This window comes from Megalops cyprinoides, chromosome 5 (assembly GCF_013368585.1).
Source record: "Megalops cyprinoides isolate fMegCyp1 chromosome 5, fMegCyp1.pri, whole genome shotgun sequence".
Taxonomy (NCBI): Eukaryota; Metazoa; Chordata; class Actinopteri; order Elopiformes; family Megalopidae; genus Megalops; species Megalops cyprinoides.
In genome coordinates, this window is record NC_050587.1 from 37,553,076 (window position 1) to 37,575,000 (window position 21,925).

The window sequence follows — 21,925 nt, forward strand, 5'->3', positions numbered from 1 at the left end:
AGAGGAGAACTCTGCAAGGTTGAATTTGATTTGACTGATTTTACACAAGACCCCGAAAGGCTTGATAGATGTGACTGAACATGGTTTTAATGGCCATGCAAACATGTGAATTAGTGTCATGCCTCTAACCTGAAATCCTTTGCGTTCAGCCAGGTTGTCATCAGGGTCTGTAAAGTATGAGTCACAGATGAGAAAATTATTACAGCAAGGTGTGTGAGTGTGTTTGAATGTGCATATATGTGCAAGTGCATATTTTCAGGATCAGTAGGGATACTCACTAGAGTCGATCCAGGGGGTGAGGTCGAAGGTGGGGATTCTGCCGCAGGGGGTGTAGCCTGCCCTTCGGGGGCGGAACAGGAAGGGGTCGCTGGGGACGTCCATGATGCCGGTGTTGTCACAGATGATGCGGGCCAGGGAGACTCTGGCCAGGGAAGCCCTCTGTCTGCTGGTGAAGACCCCCTCATTCTCCCACCACAGCCTGAAAAATGTTTAACAGTGTGGCTTTAGAGATGCCCTGCTCCTAAGCGTGCTGATGTTTCAATTCTGTCCGTTTCGTTGGCTCTAAGGGCACAGTGGCTGAATTAACAGACACTCAGACCCGTGGCTCTCTGGTATAGAGTTCCAGCACACGGAAGCGTAAACCCCCCCATCCTCAGTCTGTAATCGGTCAACCAATTTCAGACCTACTTTGTCATAATTTGAATACAAGGTTCAGCCTTAGTGCATTGCTTTGCATTGGTGAGCTATGATCAGTCATCACGGCTGTTTGTCAGCTTTCATTGTCCTCTCCCAGAGAAAATAGCCAGTCAGAAACTGAATAAAGAGAAGGTCAAAGGTTAGGGGTGTGACCCTTTCCAGATGCTGTGTTATGCATGGCGGGGTATGAGTCTCCTGCTCTGTCTCACCTGTCCCCCTGGCGGATCCTCTGAAACTGGGTGGCGATTAGGCAGGCAAAGAGGGGGCCCACGCGTCCCCCAGGAACCATCGGCTCCGAGACGCCCCCCAGCCACACGTCGATGTTGGCGGGGGTGCCATACAGCTTCAGAAGCTGTCTGGCCAGGAGGTGGTTCTTCAGGACCCTAGCGAGCTCCGGCAAGTTCCGCGGCTGAGACAGGCCACAGAATCTACGCCAGGCGGTGTAGCCTTGGGTGAGCACAATGAGAGGCAGACAGAGGGGAACAGACTTGGTCAATAGCCACACAGGCAGAGGGAACACCAGGAGGTTAGAGATGTACAGGACTGACACGGAGAGGGAAAAGGAGTACAGGTCTGGATACAGACACACACCGACTGCAATACAGCCACAACACATACATAACACAGGAAAACATTTCTCATAGTTGTGGGAAGAAAGAAGCATGAATTAGCCTGAGAGGCAGAGGAGAGACAGACGCCCTCACCAGGCAGGCCGTGATCGCGGCCGCGCTGCATGTTCAGAGCGCCCAGGTCCAGAGCCACGCGGCTGGTGTACTGGAAAAGCCTATCCCGAAGGGCTTCCACCATCATGTGATCCTGCGTGTTGAGCTTTGCGGGACGTCCCACCAGCCCCCGAATCAGGGGGTCTATCCCACCTGAAAGGAAAGGGAGAGAACTGAGTGAGCCCCAGAAATGCGTGTTGGGGAGGGTACCACACAGGCATTAAATTAACAACAAAGTTGTCTTAAAAGCGCATAGTTCTGACATGCACCTTCAAAGACTAGCCTCCAGGGGGCGAGCAGGGCTTGGTGCAGCATGACACTGGGGAACTGCGAGCTCTCTTTGTAGTCCGCGTCCAGGCGGAACATGTAGGGTTGGACGGTCAGGTGGGCGAAACGGTAGGCGGCTGTGGCGAAGACGTTAGAGACGCTGGGGTCCACGTTCTCATCGTAGCCCGGGTAGGTGGCCAGCTGACTAGCCATGACATCAGACCCTACAATGTGCGGCAGGTAATCCCGAAATGTGATCACCTGGAGGGGGAGGGAAGAGGCAAGAAGCAAGCTTCAACATTTCAACCAATCAGGAAGTCCAAGGGGTGTGGCCTCCATGCAGCTGCAGCGCTAACTAAAAAGGCAGAACAGGATTCCAGATGGTGACCTAAGGGAAAGTCAGAATGTGTTCATGGAAGTGCATGTGAATGGACAGTGCCCTGAATCACAAAAGTGACATAATTTGGCAGGGGTATGTGGCATAGTGTTACGGAGTTAGGCTTCTAACCAAAAGGTTGCTGGTTCACTTCCTCTCTGGGGCACTGCTGATGTACCCTTGGGCAAGGCACTTAACCCACAATTGCTTCGGTGTATATCCTGCTGTATAAATAGATACAATTGTAAGCTATGTAAGTTGCACTGTGCAAGACGGTCTCCTAAATGATAATAATGTAATGTAATGTAATTTCCCTGTAACTTGTGGCTGCTTTCCCAGTGAGGCCCTTAGCGTGTGGCGCCCCCTGGTGGAAGCGTTACCTGGTGGTAGCATCCCATGATCTTGCGCACTTCCTGGTAGAGTGTCTCGTTGCTCCAGTGAGGGTTGAGCCGGCGCAGGGCGCGCGCCAGGCGGTTGTGCTCACGCAGGAAAAGGGTGTGCAGAGAGGCGAGGCCCACGTTCTCGTTCACACGGGTGTCCCCTGCAAGAGCGCGGAGAGGAGAAACGAGAGCAGCCTCATCCACACCTCGCAGGAGCTTTCCGGTTTTATACCAGTTACCAATTCACACACAGTGGGCATCTTACTGAGCATTTTTCTGAAGCAAGTTTTTCAGAGCAGCAACGAACCTCCGTGATACTAAACTAGCAAATCCTCATTATCCTCACCCCATCCAGGGTGACTGATACTGGCCTGCAAAGGAGAGCCTTCACCACCTCCTAGAAGCTTAATGTTAATTGTGTTAATGATATTCACATGTTTGTAATCTGTATGGGAACCAGCCTATTGGCTAACAAGCCACACCTGCCTAATTGAAGGCTTATTAAATACAGGTGTGGCTGGAGAGCAGAGAAGAGTCGTTTTTGTTTCTGCTATCAGTTTGTACAGGCTGGTTTCTTGTCTTTGTTGGTTTTTAATTTTTTCCTTTTTTTTTTAACCTTTGCTCTTTTCTGCTCGTTTTATGTGAGAAGTGTTGGCCAGCTTCTCCACATGGCCACAGCCTGTCACTCAGTGTTGGTTTTTACACACATTTGGCCACCCTGTTAAACCTGTGAGGTTTTTCTGCCACTAATATTTGAACCTGCATTCCTCTGGTTATGAACGTCCCACCGTCCTTCACCAAGTGAAGGGGTCGACTCTGCCGGTCCTCACCTGCTGCGAAGCAGGGCACCTCCTCCAGCCCGGAGGTGTTGGTGATCCTCTGCCGGGTGGCGCACACGTTACCCGGCATGGCGGAGAAGGGGAGGAGCTCCCTGCCGCTGTCAGTGAATCTCTGGTTGACTCGCAGCAGCCCCTCGTTGCTGGTGAGGTTACGCAGGTCTCTCGCCTGCGCCTCCTCGGACCCGTACACCTGGCCCGCGTCCAGGAAGGCCGTCAGCGAGTTGATCTGCTCCCGCACGTTGCTCGCCCCGAAGACGGAGCCCGTCGGCCCTGTCCCGCACGCTGGCGCAGAGCGGAAGAAGGGGATGCAGGCATCGGAGCCCGTGCCGAAACGGGAGTCTCCCTTAGGAATCTGATCGGACAGAGCGAAGCGTGTGTGTGTGTGTGTGAGAGAGAGAGGCGCCAGGAGTCAGGGCTCTGGAGACTGGAGTGTCAAAACACTGCATCTATAATGCATCTAGATTTGTTTAAACAGTCTGTATTGGACATACAGAATCAGTTCACAGAGAACACATTAGAGGCATTAATTCAGAAGGTAGAAAGAACAATTTAATACCGTACAATCAGTTTTTGTATGTTGATTATCGTGCAAATATCCCAGGTTGCTCTCCAACAAAATTCCAAGAAAAATATCAGGTAGAAGTACTAGCTGATTAAGGGGAATAAGTACTTGAAAAGTAGATGCGTTTTAAGTCCAGATTTAGAGGAGTGAGTTTTAGCTGCATTCTTAATACTGCATCTCTTATGATTGAATTCCAAACCCAAGATGCAGGGCAATTTAAACCTTTCCCCCCTCCCATATTTAATCAGCTGTGGCATGATACCAATAAGTCAGTATATAGAATGTTTTAAGTTAAGGTGAGGATAGGGGAAAAAGAGAGGAGGGGAGATGCGGTAAAGGTTTTAAAGGTTGTCAGAGGTCACTGACCTGAACAGGGAAGCAGGGATCAGCCTGCTCGCAGCTCTCATCGCAGCGGATACCATTATTGAAGGACCGGATGCTGGGGGAGGAGGGCGTAAAGGTCAGGTCGTGGTCAACCCACTGGCCAAAGATGGTCAGCAGGTGGGTGTTCATCCAATCACTGTCCACTTTGGTTGTGCTCAGAATCCGATTGGACACCTCTCTTACCTTGAGAAGGAGAAAGAGACAGAGAGCGAACAAAATTGGGAGAGTAAGTGATAATGGAGGGGGTGGGAGGGCGAGAGGGAAACACTAATCTTTCAGTAAATATCTCTTAAAAATACCAAAAGGGTGTCTTGCACCTTTGGTGAATGGCTCAGTAACATTACTACCAGAGGAAGTGAGAATCTTTTGTAGCGCTGCGTCTGGTCCCAGCCTTTAGGCCGAGAAATCCCATCCTCATATTCAGCTGGCAGCCAGCGGGCGAAGGGTGTGTTAGAGGCTCCAAGCCGAGGGGTTTTGCTGGGGAAAAAAATACACAGAACAAAACGGCAATGAAAAGGTAATGATGTGGAATTCACTGGGGAATACCACGCTACGTGCAGACCCTGTACGGTCTGCGCAGAGGTGCCGTTCGGCTTGCGTTTCAGAGGAGTGACGCAATTTTTTTGTTTGCTTTGCAGACACACTTATCCATATTGACTTACACAGCTCACATTTCATACCGTTCACACGTGTGCTGAAACAATCCAGCCTAAGTTCTCCACGCAAGGCTGTAACTAGCAGGAACCAGCAGTGTTACCACTATGCCACATCATATTTCACATCCTAAAATTGAATTAACCAATTAAGCCCTGGAGGGCTATGGAAGGGGATGTGTCTCTCACCGGTTGTTGCAGACGCCGGTGGCGGTGCGGTACCGGTTGACCAATGGGATGCTGTGGCAGGATGGGGGCCGGACTCGAGCTGCACAGCCTGTCAGACGGGCGATGGTGTCCAACTCTTCTGGAGTCAGCAGGTCTGAGAAACAGAGAGAGATTATGTGAATTTATGTGTATATGTGGCTGTTTGTGTGCGTGTGTGTGTGTTGGGATGTGCATTTGTGGGACTGTGTGTGGATCAGTTTGTCTGTGTGTGTGTGTGTGTGTTTGTACATGCCAGATCAATATGAGTGTGTGAGTTTGTATGTGTGTGAGTTTGTGCATGTGTGGGTGTATGCATGTACCGTATGTGTGTGTATATGTGCGTGTGTATGTGAGTATGCATGTCTGTGTGTGTGTGTGTGTGTGTGTGTATGTGCATTTCTGAGAGTGCACGTCTGTGCGTGTGTGTGTGTGTGTGCGTGCAGATCAATATGAGTGTGTGTGTGTGTGTGTGCGCGTTTCTGTGAGCACACGTCTGAGTGTGTGTGCGTATGTGTGCATGTGTGTGTGTGCGTATGTGTGTGTGTCTCAGTGTCAGACCTGTTGCGTTGAGGGAGCGCTTGTGGGCGTGGTGCGCCCTCTCCTGGATCAGCCTCAGCGTGTTCTCCATGTAGTCTGCAGCTCTCACTGCCGAGCGCGTGTCCCGGGCCGGCTGCTTCAGCAGGCGCAGGATGTCCGCGGCATCGGCCAAGCCCCCCCGCACTCGGGACAGGCTCCTGTTGGGGACAAACGGAGAGGGGCGGAGTCACCGACAGGAACAGAACTGCCTCTGGCCAATCCTGTGTCAGGATACCCAAGACTCACACAGAGCAACTCACACCAGAGACCTATAGCTGGGAGATTCCGAGAAGCTCATTAAAACTATGAGGGAGCAATTAAGACAAACACATAGAATGACACACTGATGATATTTACTGAGAAAGACAGTGAGTAGTATTCTGATGATGTATTGACTAAGCGACTGACTTTTAAATTTAAATAAATTTCTTAAACACACACACACACAACAGTCGAAAAAGAGGAGCTTCTGTGCTTACTCTTCCCGAGAGTATTTGTAGGCCCCATCCACAGTTCTCCTTGCATCCTCCAGGGCCTTCAGAATGAATGGCTTCCCCAGAGTCTCCTCTGCAGAAACACCCAGATGCTCAGCCAATCAGCTTCCAGCTCTGGCATGCTTTTACCAGCTGTGTGGAAATGTCTGTGGCTAATGCAGGTGATGCTTAAAGCGTCGGATTGCATCAGAGTGTGAAAACACTGAGGTTCAGTGGGTAGAGCACTGAGCTTTTAATGACAGAAACTTCCTCTGTCTTACATTAACCCTTCATAAATGTAGACATACATTCAGACTTCATCTTACATTACATTACATTACATTATTGTTATTTATCAGACACTCTTATCCAGAGTGACCTACATACAGCAGGTTACAGTTTTATAAAAACAGCTGGATATTTACTGAGGCCATTTTGGGTTAGGTGCCTTGCCCAAAGGTACAACAGCAGTGCCTGTATTAATCTTTATCTGTACTATTTAGTAATCTTTATTTAGTTTAATTCTGGTCCTCTCTTTAGATATATTACTTTTCAAGAACAATTCGATTATTTAAGAAATGGATGTATTGTTATTAATATATTATATTTTGTACTTTTAATATTACGATGGCTGATGTAGCATTACTCTGTAAGAACAGGTAACATGAACTCAATAACTGCATGTTAAAATGAATTAAATCTCTCAGATTAGTACATATTTGTCACAATGATCTGTTCTGTTTGAGTTTAATCATCATCTTTTCAAACAGGTATAAACAACTCTGATATACAAGATAAAGTTTTGAGTTTACCTGTTGATATCTTTGAAAAGCCTCTGAAAAAGTCACCTCTGACGAGGCAAGCCTGTGTTAGGAGCACCAGTGTCTAAGGTTCTCTCCTTACCGCAGAGTCCTTCTGAGGGCTCACTCACCTGCAGCTGCTTGGGTGTAGAGAGGCAGGTACAGCCCCAAGGCCAGGAGCCATGGAAAGAGACTCATCACTGAAGCACACCAACAGCAAGAGTCACCTCCGAAATACATCTCTGATACACACAGTCATGTCCTTAACACACAAGGTGGGGTGTCCTGTTGTCCCTGATTCTTTTCTATTATAATTTCTTATCTGTGATGGTGCACTCTCTGGCAGGATAAAGAACTGTGAAACACAGGCACAATTTGCACAATGAAATAACAACACAAAAAGTAAGACTTACTCTCAAGTCTGAGAAGCTGAAAGAATTTTTTACCAGGTGCTTTGGATTCTTGCGGAAAGCTCAGGTGGGTCTGTCTCTAACCATCTGCCTCATATTTATAGCCCGTCTAAGGCCAGCCCTTTGGTTGGGGAATCCCGGTCAACGCCCTTCCTGTCTATTTCAGGTGAGATGGTTGCTGGGTGATTCTGGTGAGATTCTGATTATTTTATTGTTCAGTTTGTATTAACCACAGGGTAGGTCAGTTAGGCTGCATCTTTTACTGAATGGTGGCATTTAAAGACTGTTCTGAATGGTGTGTAGTCTTGGCACGTAGGAGACATCATTTTTACTGGAAGAATAACAATAGGTATGGCTTCTTTAGTCAGGGGGCTTGTGTGTTGAGGTTTGATATGAAACAGAGGGTGAAACCAGCACAAACTGCACCCATTCTCACATGTCCACTCTCACACACACGCATGTTCATGTATACATACGTACACACTCACACTCACAACAATGTACGCACACACGCAAGCACACACTTGCTCACACATATACTCCCACACCCACACAAACACTCAGGCAGAGTGAGCAATCCGTGAGTGGGAGCAAGCTGTCTCTTCAACAGTCTTTTCTTCATAAAGATGGTTTATGAAACACACACGTTCAAGCGTCATCTTGACGAGGGCCTCTTTGAAACCAGTCTCTGTTGCAATATTTTTGTGCTTCCTCTCCTACCCACAGGTCTGTCTGGTTGCCATGAGTTAGTATGCAGAGCATGCTGCTGTGGGCAATGGACATATTACCCTGACCTACAAATTATTTTCGATGTGAATTCTTATGGCTGTAGTCATCTTCTATGACTGAACCTGGAAGGTGTATTTCTGGCCATGCACGATTGCTAATACATGCTGTTAAATTCTGCTTTGGAATGATTAGCTTGGCAAGAGAGACTATTGCCCAAGAGGTTTTTGGCCCCCAAAATCCTACAATATTCCACATGACAAGTTTTATGTGAAGCTTGACATAAGTGTTAGGCACTTTGTGTGTGTGTGTGTGTGTGTGTGTGTGTGTGTGTGTAAGATTATGCTGATAGGTAATATATGTGTTAATGTTGTGTAAGGTTACAGTGACCTCATGAATCATTGTCAGGGTGATTCGCGTGTATTAGTGTGGCGTAAGGTTACGTTACTCATACGGATAATTGTTAGGGTAATTTGTGTATGTTAGTATGGTGCAAGGTAATGTTGCTGTTGTGAATCATTTTTAGGCCATTTGAGCAGACTAGTGTTGCGCTCTGAGTGGGTAGGTTACCCTTATTGACAACTATCAGGCACAATACCTATGACATATTATGAAAATACAAGTTTTATTAGGTTTTTTTGTAGCATTTTGTATGTTTATTATGGTTATGTTATATCTTTGCACTGTATTTCATTTTAATAGTTTAAACCAAATCTATTATGATTGTATCTATTATATTTTAAACCAAATCTATTACAAATCTATTGCTGTTCAGGTCTCATGCTCTTACTACTTATAAGAATGTCTGGCAAATAAATAATAAAGAATGATATTGATATGATATTGAAAGCCACACCCTGTCTAGTTACTCTTAACTGTTTTTGTAGTGTTTATTTGGGGGCAAGTAAGAGATATTGATATACATTGTCACTAATAAACTGATCTATTGCCAATTAACTGCTTTCTGTTTGCATGTTGATTATGTCACTCCTTCGAATTCCACACAAACTGTTCTTTAACAGAAATTGCTCTGAACTCTGATATGATTGCTGATATTTTTCCAGTAGGCTAGGTATTCCAGAACCAGCTTGTTGTGATCAGCTACAACTGATAAGCTGCTAATCACAATTCAGTAAACAGAAGCCAAGGATTGTAGTGTTTGAATTTCCTCATGGATGAGGTCATGACCCCACATCCTGAGAAATGACTCCAGGGAAGACTGGGACCACTCACTGGAAACTATTCTAAAGTTGCAGTGATACTATATTGTAGTATGATGAAAATAAAAGCTAGGTAACCAAATAGCAAACTTGCAGCCAGGTTTACAGTTACCCAGAAATTATAGGATGCAGATTATCAAAAATGGTGATATTAAAACTTTTGATGGAGTATAGGTACAGGGTTTGTCCAGCCAACCTAAATGTTGGTGGATGGGACATGCGCCTGCTGTCCCAGTGACCTCTTGTAATACACGGGGCTCTCATTAGACCAGGCAGCTGTAGTGATTTGTCAAGTGCATCATTTATATTGATAGCGTGCTTTCGAAAACGGCATTTGTTTAGGTAACGTGTCGTCGTGGATGTCCTGTCCTACCAGGAGCTAATTACCCCTTTGGCCTTTTTCAGTCAAGAGCGCTCGACCACGAATGCAGTTCTCAATGCGAAGGGTGCTCGTTACTGCCCCTAGCGGCAGGCCAGCGAACACGCTCCGCGCTGTACCACAGCACCCAAATTGATGACGTGGTGGTTGGTGCCGTTCGCCCAACCGGACGAGACGGAATGGCAGACCAGAGCAGGCAGACCAAACTCGCCGCGGCCAAAAAAAAGGTTAGAAAACTTTGTTTTGAAATATTAACAGTAGATGAACGGGTTACCAGCTGATCTTTTTGTCTGGCGTCTAGGATGACAGTGTTTTTCCAGGTTGTGATGGACAGTGACGTTGGGATGAGTTCCACGTCTACCGGTTTCTCTGCAGTCGCCCGTCCGTCCATCTGGGCCTGTTTATGCGCGGCCGTGCGAAGGAAATACCGGGGATTCACTTGGCCTGCTACAGTTAGGCTTCAGTGACACTGTAGCCATTAAGAAGGACATCGAGTAGCTAGGATCTGAACACACAAAACAGTGGATTTTTTCCGTATCCGTCTTGTCCTTTTCGGTTACACTTTTAGCCAGAGCCGTAATATCTTGCTAGCTAACGATAGCAGCGCAACTAATTTATATCATTGTCGCTCTGATTGGGTTACCCGCTACTAATGGGACACTAGCTACCCACTTAGCTAATTTTAGGGATGTGGCGTTTAATGTTATAACTAGCTATCTGGCAGCCGAAACCCCCAATAAATCCCGGTTTTACAGTCCTAGCTAGTCTAGCTGTTGAGTTGATCTAGACACCTATTAGTGATGCATACCAGCGGGTTTCCGTAGAGCATGAAACAGACACGCTGGTTAGCCAACGTTAGTGCAGCTAGATTGAGTAACTGCACTAACTAACTGGGTCGATCGCTAGTTAGTTGTTGTGCAAGGTGTCAAGACGTAGTTGGAAACTACATTAGATCGGTGAACGCATGAAGTTGGCCAGCTAGTCGGATGGATTTCATGGGTAGCGTGACTGGAAAGATTATCCCGTCGTTTGTAGTGGCTAAGTTAGTTTGATTGTTCCGATAATATACCCAGGTAGCTAGCTGGCTTGCTAAGTTAAGAAGGTAGACCCATATTGACTGACTTGCACTGAAAAGTAGGTTGGTAGCTAGTTAGCCAGCAAGCTAATTGTTAGCTTATAGTTCACTGACGTTAGCTAGCCAACCAGTTTTGTGTTCGCTTCTGTCCGTCTCTTGAATAAATTGAGCAAGCAGTTGAAACGAACACATTTAAGGACCGTTTAAGTGTATTTAACTTAATTGTATTTATTAAGGCTGTTGTGTATCTTGATGGTTGGTTAGCTGGTTTAGCTACGCGGAATTCATCAGCGGAATGTCAGATATGGCATTTTACGGCTGTCTTTCTGACTCCTCCTAAAGCAGCCGTCTTCACCCCATGACAGCTGTCCCGCACTTCCGCATGGTGCTTGTCAAACTAATGTAAATAGTACACATTGGTCGCCTTGACACATTTGGTGGAGTTATATTTAATCTAAGTTAAAAGATGGAACTGTTCATTTTAGTTCCTTATTTGACACCTTACTAGTTACCCAACTGCTTCGTTTTCTTGGTTATTGTAAGTGCCAGACGTGATTGTTCAGCTGCAAGGTACTTTCTCTATAGCCAGTAAGAATCTACAGCGCTCGCCGAAGCTTTTTGGGTATGTTGCTGGAGGGAGTTAACGGCAGTTAAGATTACCGATCAAGGTTTTTTTAAATCAGGACTGCTCTGGGTTTTGCTTGCTATGATAAACCTTGCATCAGACCTGGTATCTGTTATCTTTTGTGTGATGCAGACTCTGTGGGGGTAGTCTTTACGGTCGCCACGTTTAACGCGTAAACTGCAGACACCGTATTAATAGACAGTTTCATGCACAAGTATTTAGGTTCAGGCTACAGGTGCCTATGTCGCAAAAATGCACCAATACCCATCTGACCTGCGGTTATTTTAAATGCATGAATGTGTACGAATGAAAAATGGAATAAATCAGGGGTTCATAAGGTTAACAACCGACCGGAAAAGCGCTAACTCCGGAGCGCTGAAACCAGTTTGTTGTAGTGTGATTCACAGGGAAAGTTCCTTCGCTGTTTTCGAGAATCTGTCTTTTTCCTTATTTAGTCGCTTAAATGTCATTTTCTTATTTAACTATTTGCTCAGGATCCAGGGGTCTAAACAAGAGCTTAATCTCATCGCCAGGGGCCGTGAACCGTTCCTTGAGCTGAAACGGACACGCTCAGATCGCACAAAGTTAATCTCGCTGTGGGGCCACCCGTTACGCAAGAGATTAATGTCAACCTGGACTGCACTCAGTAATTATTTGATATCGGAGCCTCATGTCCCTCCACAGGATATTCTGATTTTGTGTCACTCTCGTCTCTGATAACTCCGTACATAAAACCTCTGCCTGATACGTCACCTTCAGCACGAATTGCACTGCAAGGCCCCGAGCATTCAGAGTGGTCAGTGTGCTTTAGATTTGTGGAATGTCTTCAGGAGGATACAGCCTTCTAGTTGCTCTCCCAGTGCACCCAGCAAGTCCCTCTTGTCATGCTTTATGTGTCTGCATATACAGATGGGACTAAGTGGTCATTGCTTTCATGGACTCTGTGCCGTGATCTGGTGTTGACTGTCTTAGGGTCTCCCCTCATGACTATGCCGGTCCCTTGCCTCCTGTCCCCTAGGTATGCTGCCATAATGTTAGCCTGCCGGGGTTTCTACCTTGTTGCACACTGGCACCTTTTTCACTGCCTTACCTCTCCTGCCTCTCTGTTCTACATCCCTGCCATTCTTATCATCCAGTAACCACTGTTTTCTGTTTGCTTCCTATCCCTGCTCCGGGCTCCTGTCCGGAGCTGTAGCCCAAGCGTCTCATCCTGTTTTCCAGTCCTGCTACCTCGCTGCCCTGCCCATCAAAGCCAACTGCATTCCAAGAATCAGACATCCTAGGAGACATTCTTATAATCACTCTGCTGTTAATTACTATTGTCTATCAATCTTAAATGTCTTAAAGTACATTGTACAACTTGTCTTTAACTCCAGAAGCAGATGGGCTCCCCCTCTGAGCCGGGTTTCTTCCTGATAGGGAGTTTTTCCTTGCCACTGTTGCCTTAGGCTTGCTCTCAGGGGGTCTCAGGCCTGGGAATAATGTAAAGCTGCTTTGTGACAACCTGTGTTGTAAAAAGCGCTATACAAATAAAAATGAATTGAATTGAATGGGGTACTTGCACAGTACAGTTTGGTCTTTAGTGTGTAACCAAATGACAGACATTCCTTTGTGAACTGATTTTAGGACATCTGAAAGTGGGATAAAAGACTGTCAAATATGGGGTGTCTGAGGGAGCTGTTGGCTGATGCGCAGTGCAGATCCATAATGCCAGTGTGTTTTTTGCCGCTGTTCCTGCGTGTTATCGTCGCCGGCCTGTGTGTAAACTCAGGTGTTTGTTTTGTCCGGCCGCCGCGGCTGCCAGTTTTGCATTGTTATCGGTGGCTGCATCTCGGTTTCCTGCCTCAGCGCTGTTATGTGTCTCTCGTTCCCGGTTCCTCCCCGCTCCTCCCCGCTCCTCCCTGCTCCTCTGTCTCCTCGGGTCCCAGCTGAAGGAGTTTCAGCAGAAGAGCGCCACGCCCTCGGCGGGGGCGGGGACTAAGAAGAAGAGGAAGGTGAAGGAAGCCGGCCACCTCGACACGTCCTCCGGAGGAGACAGACACTCCCCTGACAACGTGAGTACTCCCGCGACACCTGCTCACCACCTCTATCTGTGTGTCAGTCTGAGATTCAACAGGTGCATCATGGGAATTATGTATTCTCTGCTACTCCTAACACTGTGTCCCATTTTGCACCTGTTCAGAAGAGAAATTTTTTCGCCATGAATATGTGTTCAGAATATAAACATAAATGTGCCCTTGTTCCTGTCAGAGTCATTGCATAATGTAAATAAGAAGTCTGCTTTTACTCTTAAGACTGCGCTTTATATAAATTCAATTTAGCAGAAGTACAACAAAGTTAATTGATTGTATTTTGAAGCATCCTGAGTTTTTTTTTTTTTTTTAGGCCAGGCATATATATCCACAGGTATTTAGCAGAAACCTGGGGTTTAGCAGAAAGCCTGCTGGTCTAACCAAAGCCTGGTTTCTGTCCATGCCTGCATTTAGTTAAAAGAAGACAGTGTCCACAGTGTATGATTCAGCCGTTGTCATGAGGACTGAGACAGGGAGAATAGGCAGGAAATGGAGGAGAAATGTAAGGCATGCTGGAATCGCAGTGCAGGTTTTTGTCTCTCGGCTGCTCTGCTGCCAACGGCCGAATGTCGTAAACCTGTTTTTCTGCCTGTAAATAAGAGTAAACTAATCTGCCTAATATGCCATCCTCATAGCGGGTAGGCCTCAGCCTGCATTTAACTGGAAGGCCAGGACGTGGGGAAAACTGTGGTAATGAATTTGGTGGGACCGTTTGATCCATAAACGCGATCCTCATTTTGCTGGATGCATCCTGTGGTAACCTTAATGGAGCCGTTGGGCCCGGCTCATTTGAGCCTACCCAGAGGGGAAGCAGGGCAGAAGGGAAATGGATCAGTTCTGATGTTATCAATAACTCATACACCCTCGTTTCCCACTAAGTGGAATTGGCTTGTCTTCTCCTGGATGTAAGTGCAGTGAACTAATGGTAGAGACCAAGCCGCTCCCTGGTTTTCCCTGTGTCTTTTTCATGCTGTGAAAGTGATCTCTCTCTCTCTCTCCCTCTCCCTCTGTCTCTCTCTCTCTCACACTCACTCTGTGACTGTCTCACTCTTTGCCCGGCCCTCTCCTTTAGATACAGAACATTCTGAAAGTTCTGGTGTCTGATCTTAGTCTGACTAATGGAGTCACTCTGCCTCCATTTGTCAAAAGCCAGGTGAGCTGCCTTCTCTGTGACGTGCTTATCTTCCTCCTCTCTCTCTCACTCCCTCTCTCTCTCTCTCTCTCTCTCTTTCTCTCGCTCTCTGTGTCTCTGCATGCTCTTTCATCTCTGGCGATCACTGGCTGTGTAGATTCCTTCCTCTTTTGGGAGCAGGTCCATTGTTTGTTTTCTAAGATGTTTTTTGGGTGGGTGCTGGGTGGTGGGGGGGGGGGTTACCTGCTTGATTTTGTGTTTGGTTAGTGACTGTTTAAGTCATGGGCTCTCTGCTGTGGCCATTGAGTCTGTCCACCAGGCATGTTTTATTTGATCATATGAAAATGATTCTGACATTTCCTTGTGTGTGTGTATCTCCAGCTGGCATGCACGCATTAGCATGAGAAAGCTTCGGTTGTGCATTCTGTACTGTGTGTGTGTGTGTGTGTGTGTGTGTGTGTGTGTGCAGTGTGTTAAGGCTGTCTGAGCGTGTTGCTGTGTGTGTGTGTGTGTGTGTGCGCGCAGTGTGTTAAGGCTGTCTGAGCGTGTCGCTGTGTGTGTGTGTGTGTGTGCAGTGTGTTAAGGCTGTCTGAGCGTGTCGCTGTGTGTGTGTGTGTGTGTGTGTGTGTGTGTGCGTGCGCACAGTGTGTTAAGGCTGTGTGTGCGTGCGTGTGCGTGTGCGCGCGCGTGTGTGTGCGTGTGTGTGTGCGCGCAGTGTGTTAAGGCTGTCTGAGCGTGTCGCTGTGTGTGTGTGTGTGCGTGCGCGCGCGCAGTGTGTTAAGGCTGTCTGAGCGTGTCGCTGTGTGTGTGTGTGTGTGTGCAGTGTGTTAAGGCTGTCTGAGCGTGTTGCTGTGTGTGTGTGTGTGTGTGTGTGTGTGTGTGTGTGTGTGTGTGCGTGCGCGCAGTGTGTTAAGGCTGTCTGAGCGTGTCGCTGTGTGTGTGTGTGTGTGTGCGCGCAGTGTGTTAAGGCTGTCTGAGCGTGTCACTGTGTGTGTGTGTGTGTGTGTGTGTGCGTGCGCGCAGTGTGTTAAGGCTGTCTGAGCGTGTCGCTGTGTGTGTGTGTGTGTGTGTGTGTGTGTGTGTGTGCAGTGTGTTAAGGCTGTCTGAGCGTGTCGCTGTGTGTTGCAGCAGGAGCTTAATGACGGGGAGGCCCGGGCGTCCCCGGTGTCCCAGCCAGCAGACGACCCAAGCGGAGAGCCCGCCAGAGAGTCGCCCGTCCCTAACCCCGCTAGCGCTATTAACTCTGAGTGTCACAGCGAAATCACGGCGCCGCAGGTTCGTCCGTCTGTCCGTCCGTCTGTCCGTCTCTGCCGCCCATCTACCTGTTAATGTTCATTAATAACCCACTAAGCTGCGGTCTCTGTGCATCTCTGTAGCTTCCTGTTGTTTTTGTGTGCACTGTGGGAGGTATTCTGCAGGGTATTACAGGGGAACCCCCCTGTGCTGGCTGGCCTGAAGGTCTTATCCCCTCTTTAGTCCGTTTAGATAAGCGTAGCCTCCCCTGTCTCGGGGCCTCGTCAGTTTAACAAGCCTCCATCTCCTGCCTTATGCCCACAGAGCCTGAACAGCGATGCAGACTGCAATGAAAACTCACTTGAAGAAAATAGGTGAGCGTGAGAGCTTCCAGCGGTGCACCGGTCCTGTCCCCTGGTCATTTTCAACACCACCACACCCCCCCAGCCTTCCCAGCATGCACCTCCCCTCCAGTGTGAGGGCTTACACCAGGACAGACAGCATACTATTAAATGCTTTGGGAGTTGCGTATCTTTGGAGGATAGCCAGATAAATCGGTCAATGCCATGTTGTTTCCTGAAGCTTATGTAACCTGTGTGTGTGTGTGTGTGTGTTGGCAGACCCCTGTCGTCCACAGAAAGCTTGCGCCAGCTCTCCCAGCAGCTGAATGGCCTGCTCTCAGAGGTAAGAGGTCCTCTCTTTCACCTGCCTCTGTCCTATCACCCCCACGGGGATGAAGGCTGGAGTTTGGCTGGAGTGTCCGAGTGGGGTTGTGTACATTTCCACTGATGTGTTGCCCATGATACCTTGCAGTGTTTTTTCTCCTGTTCACATTGTCTGCACCACAGTCTACGGCTGCAATGTCTTGCCACTGTATTCAGTGACTTAGCTGTATTCAGTGATTTTAGCTGTATTCAATGATTTTAGCTGTATTTAGTGATTGTAGCTGACTTTGTAATCAGGAGCGGGGTGCTTTGAGCCAAACATGCCAAGTGCAGTCGTTTGCTGAATTTGGTGCCTCTGAATTTGGCGCCTCTGAATTTGGCGCTTCGAGTGAGTGTTACTGGGAAATGGATGCTCTTAGTTTAAGTGAACACAGAGCAGGAGCTGTACCTTAACTCTTAGTGCATTAAAAAGAACACATCTACCCAACAAATATATATAGTATATTATGTTGAAGAAAGGAGAGGTGCAGATATTGATGTCTTTGGTTTATGAACATTTTAAATGCGAAGTCTAACTGGTTTCTTTTTGTTTGTGTGGCAGTCGCCTTCTTCCTACGTGAATGGGGACAGTGTGGTGTCAGCGGTCAGTGAAAAGGAGCTGGAGGTAGGCTCAGACAAAGATTTTGCTGTCTTTTTTATCTTTGCTTTTCACACTCCCGACACATTTTTCCCCCCACACATTATTCTCTGCATGTTTAAACCGCAGTGTTTTATATCTATTTTGTTTTTCGTTTGGTTCCTTGGTGCTATTTTGTGTCCGGTTTTCGCCTGGCACAGGAGGGTTATGGGTAATTGAGACCAGCTCTCTTGTGCTGTGTGGAGACGTGCTGTTAGCCTGAGGTCTGACCCTGCCCACGCCCAATCGCTCCGACACACCAGACCGTGTGCGAATGCCTGAACGCCCCTCACATGATCTCATGAATGCTCAGGCCTGCTGTCCCAGATACAGCTCCTGGCCTGTGAGGAGAGTGATGTTTCTGTGACCTCTCCACTAGAGGGCAGCCTTCCCTTCCCTCAGAGTAATTTTTTAAGTTATTTTTGCCATCTCCTGTTGTTTAATGGGATGAGTTGCCAAGAGAGGTTCTGCCAGGGAAAAGGACACTGACAGTGTTGATCTGTTTCACCAGCATATGTTTATATGTAAAAATAAGTATAAATTTGATGATTACAATCTTGGATTTATTATGACAACAAGTGACATGAATTTAAAGTTAGAACATGAATTTAATCTTAGAAATTTTATGAAATTTTTTGCTAGACCTTTCTCTGGTGTAAACTAAACCATTGTATTACTAGGGTATGATTTGTGTTTTTTATGGGCTCCTTGTCACCTTACCTGTTCTCACACAAGAGTCTGTTGATTTTGCGACCTGTTTGTCAGCGTCTGTGTGTAACAGTAATGATTAACCAGGACCTTCCCGGCTGGCTGTCTTCCTGCAGTGCTGGAATGATGGCTCATGTTTCTTATCTGGTTTGTATAGCTTTATGTGCAAGAAGGGGAAAAACCTGAGGAATCATATTTCACCACATTTTGCGCAGACAATAGATAAAATCAAATAGAAGGTCATTTTGATGCCTTTATTATTTTCTCATTATTTTCCTAAGGGTGAGCGTAAATTAGACTTTGTGTCAGGTGACGCACATACATTTGTATTGTAATGGGGTAGTCGTGGTGGCTTTATACCTCTTTCTCAGCTACCTTTGAACAGCCCAAACCTTCCACACACTGAAGCCGTGCCAGTCCTGGCCTCAGTTGGCTTTCCTTTTTCAGCAGATTCCCCCTTAAATAAGGTGATCTGTATTGCAATTTTGAACTTGGATTCAAACTCGCAACCCTCTGGTGGTGAGTGCCTGGGTTTTCCGCTTTGCCACGTTGCCCACATATGGAGCCCCGCCTCCTGTCTCCTGTGCGTGAGGCTGTTATAGACCCTGAAGGGAGAGAGAGAGAGAGAGGGGTATGAGGGGTATTTCCTCTGAGATTGCTGACTGATGGACTTGTGTAACCCCCCCCCCCCCCCCCCCCCCAATCCCTCTGTTTTGTGTCCCACTGGTTCACCCCCCCCGCATGCCTGCACGTCAGACTCGAAACCAGGAGCTGGCCGCCGCCCTCGACTCCAGCAAGCTCACAAACACTCAGCTCAGTGCAAAGCTAGACCAGCTGGTAAGAGAGCGTGTGTGTGCGCGCACACGTGTGTGTGTGTGTGAGAGAGAGCATGCGGTGTGACGGGTTGTTCCTCCATTCTCTGACATTAGACCCCTCACCAGCCCCGCGGCTCTGCACTGCCAGTAACCCAGCTGCCTGTGCACACACATGTGGGCTATACTCTCACACACAGCCTGACTTAACTTCTGATAAGCGATGGAGAGTCATTCGTACGTGCACGCTCACCTATTTATGCACGTGCACGCTCAGGCACATGCACTCTCACACTTTCATACTCGTGCGCGCTCGCACGCTTGCACGCATGTTCGTGGACTTGCCCACAGCCCGTGTCAGCGCTGAACTGTCTGTCACCCACACATGAAGTTTCTAAAGTGCTAATGAGTGACTTGCTGCTGATGCTGACTTGCTGCTGATGCCGATGGTCATTCCTGGATGAAGCAGTCAGTAACGCAAGGCAAGGCGTTTGTGGTCACTGTTCGTGTGCGTGTGTTGAGCTGTGCGGCTTTCTGAGGCTGTGCTGTAGCAGGTAACAAGTTCCATTAGCCTGTATAAGACTGTGCTTTTGTTTGTGCCCGCTATGCACTAAAAACTAACCAACACTAACAGAACCACCCCTCACCTGCGCTAACGACAAACCAGTGCTAACCAAACTGTCCCACCCATTATTAATATTTGCATTGTTATTATATCTTCAGTCCTGGTCTGGTAATTTGACCAAGGACTGGTGAGAGCTATAGGCCATTGAGACAGCGGCCAGTGTAGATGGACAAAAAAATGGGTTGGGCTGTTTTCAATGTGCCTTTGTCCCTACTGTGTGCATTTGAATATATACCTTATTTTCAGTAACAGCTGAGCTAGCCTGGATCTTAGAGCTGGTGAAGGCCCTTTCTGTGGGTTTGCATCTGGATTTGCTCAGCATTATGGTTGTAGCCAGACCAGAGAGAGGGAAGCTTAGGGGTTAAGTTAACAGTAGGGATGAAGGTACATTCTTTTGTGCCTGACTACACCGTGGGCTGTTAGGGATGATGTCAGGAGTGGGGGCACTGTTAGAGATGATGTCACTGATTTGGCTCCACCCCTCTGTGTGATGCAGACGCAGCAGTCTCAGGAGCTGACGGAGCAGCTGCAGAAGGTGAGGCGCCTACATTACATCATCATTATGCGACTTGTATGCTAGGCAGACACCCAATCAGGCATAGCTTGCAGGGCTCACACTTACGCAGAGGCGAGTGTGCAGTGAGGAGCTTTAAGCCATGAACAGCCCTCGGGTTGCCGGTCCAGTCCGGTTTCCTGGGGATGGGCTGTGTGCTCAGAGTGTCTGGAAGAGGGGTTTCCAGTTCCGGCCCTGGGGGCTACATTCCAGCAGGCTGTTCCAGCTGTCTTTTAAAGCTCACCGGCTCAGAACCGGAGCAAGGGGTTAGACTGGAACCATCTGGAATAGAGACCTCTGGGAGCCAGATTTTGCACCCCTGCCTCACAGAACAGGCTGTTTATGAAAGAATCTGACCTGAGAACGAGAAAACACATTTCTTATCACAGTGATTGTAATCATGTTTAATCGTTTATGGTAATTGTTTAAATTGCAGTTTTGTTTTGTTTCATGAGAGGTTATGAACTGAAATGTAATGTGTATGTCTTTGTGTGTCCGTCTGTGTGTTCTCGGTCCAGGAGCGGAAGGAATTTGAGCAGAAGTTTGTGAAGGAGCAGGGAGCCATGAGAGAGCAGCTGCAGGTGAGGCCGGAATTCGCGCAGCCAGAGGTCAAAGTGCATTCTCCGCTCAGCCTGAGACACTGAGCCTGTGTCAGAAGCATGTGGCTGATTAAAAGCACAACAGAGACGAGCGCAGACGACGTCCCGTCTCTTGGTATCCACCCCCCTAAACTGTGCGGTCATGTTGAATAAACGCCCCGTGTGTCCTCCTTTCCCTCTGTGCTCCTCTCCCAGGTGCACATCCAGACCATCGGCATTCTGGTGTCGGAGAAATCGGAGCTGCAGACGGCGCTGGCCTACACGCAGCAGGCGGCTCGGCAGAAGACCGGTAGGCCCAGATCACGCCAGAGCTCCGGGTCCCAGCGTGCCGGTGCTGATACTGGCTCAGCTGGGCCCGGTTGCGTCAGAACTGCTGCGTTAACCCTTTCGCGCGTGGCTTCGCTTCGTGTTGTGTTGCTTGGTTCGTTATGTTTTCGTGTAGCGTCATTGAGCTCTCATAGTTTTCACCGCCGCATTTGCTATACTTTGTAACATAAAATCGCTGTTTCCTCAAAGCTAAAATTATCTAGAATTTTTCCAAAATGGTGTTCTAATCACACCGGTTTGACCATTCACGCGAAAGGGCTAATCACACCGGTGTGACCGTAAGGGTTAAAGGTTCAAATTCCTGCACAGAATAAATGAACATGTCACATGACATTTTAAGGATGAATGAGCAGGAAGGTTGTATTTTTCCCCTCCACAGCCTGTATAACAAATGACATTTTTAATGTATGTTCGTCCTCAGAATGTCAGCGGAAAGCCACGGAAATTACAAATCTGAATTTAGCGGGAAACCTGTGTTTGTCGTAGTGAGTGTGATTGACAGGTCTCTGAAAGTGAGTTCAATTCTGTGAGTTTGATTGGCATGACAGATATACATCTCTGAAAGTTTGGAAAGTAGAATCACTAAAATGAGCATTTTTTATGAAGTAACATATTAACAGTGGGCCTTGTATCCATTGTCCATCGACTGATTGATTGATGGATTGATTGATTGACTGACTTCATTGACTGGTTGGTTGACTGGTTGACTGGTTGATTGATTGACTGATTGATTGATTGTGTGACTGATGTGCAGGTCCTCTGGGTAAGCTGACCGCTGTGTGTGTGTGTGTGTGTTGGCCAGGGGAGGCGGAGGACCTGAGTAACCGCCTGCAGTCCACCAAGCAGAGGGTGTCAGAGCTGGAGAGAACGCTGTCCTCGGTCTCCACCCAGCAGAAGCAGTTTGAGAAGGTACAGTACAGCCACGGTACAGTACATCACCATCGCTGAGCTCCAGGACTCCACACACCTCTGCTGCTAACCTGCAGAGTGACAAACACACGTCTCTGAAAGTCTGAAAAGTGTAGTTGCTGAAAGGAGTGTACTTTTTATGAAGCAACGTATTTACAGTAGGCCTGGTATCCATTGTCCATTGATTGATTTGTTGATGTCTGGGTCCAATTGGTGGACAGTATAGTTATTTTTCTGTTTGCTT

At 47.6% G+C, this 21,925-nt stretch overlaps 2 protein-coding genes across 8 annotated transcripts in view; one reads left to right on the top strand and one right to left on the bottom strand.

Moving 5' to 3' along the window:
- Nucleotides 1–261: 261 nt before the first annotated feature.
- On the bottom strand, nucleotides 262–7,133 carry LOC118778454 (eosinophil peroxidase-like). The gene is made up of 12 exons (XM_036529985.1): nucleotides 7,067–7,133; nucleotides 6,142–6,229; nucleotides 5,645–5,820; nucleotides 5,069–5,201; nucleotides 4,574–4,703; nucleotides 4,209–4,409; nucleotides 3,272–3,632; nucleotides 2,442–2,602; nucleotides 1,688–1,946; nucleotides 1,401–1,571; nucleotides 906–1,143; nucleotides 262–478 (listed from the first exon to the last, which is right to left on the bottom strand). The coding sequence occupies exons 1-12, from the start codon at nucleotides 7,131–7,133 to the stop codon at nucleotides 262–264; spliced, it is 2,202 nt and encodes a 733-aa protein (XP_036385878.1).
- A 2,682-nt stretch (nucleotides 7,134–9,815) lies between these two features.
- Nucleotides 9,816–21,925, top strand: part of golga2 (golgin A2) — a 22,017-nt gene continuing 9,907 nt past the window's right edge. Inside the window, exons 1-12 of one of the 7 annotated variants that reach the window (XM_036528647.1) lie at nucleotides 9,816–9,897; nucleotides 13,299–13,424; nucleotides 14,515–14,595; nucleotides 15,703–15,849; nucleotides 16,132–16,181; nucleotides 16,428–16,491; nucleotides 17,074–17,136; nucleotides 18,613–18,693; nucleotides 19,790–19,828; nucleotides 20,365–20,427; nucleotides 20,641–20,734; nucleotides 21,575–21,681. In XM_036528647.1, the coding sequence (XP_036384540.1) occupies nucleotides 9,850–9,897; nucleotides 13,299–13,424; nucleotides 14,515–14,595; nucleotides 15,703–15,849; nucleotides 16,132–16,181; nucleotides 16,428–16,491; nucleotides 17,074–17,136; nucleotides 18,613–18,693; nucleotides 19,790–19,828; nucleotides 20,365–20,427; nucleotides 20,641–20,734; nucleotides 21,575–21,681 (963 nt within the window). In that variant the 5' untranslated portion in view covers nucleotides 9,816–9,849. The remainder of the gene's footprint in view (nucleotides 9,898–13,298; nucleotides 13,425–14,514; nucleotides 14,596–15,702; nucleotides 15,850–16,131; nucleotides 16,182–16,427; nucleotides 16,492–17,073; nucleotides 17,137–18,612; nucleotides 18,694–19,789; nucleotides 19,829–20,364; nucleotides 20,428–20,640; nucleotides 20,735–21,574; nucleotides 21,682–21,925) is intronic. The other 6 variants (XM_036528648.1, XM_036528651.1, XM_036528653.1 and 3 more) reach the window with 6 other exon arrangements.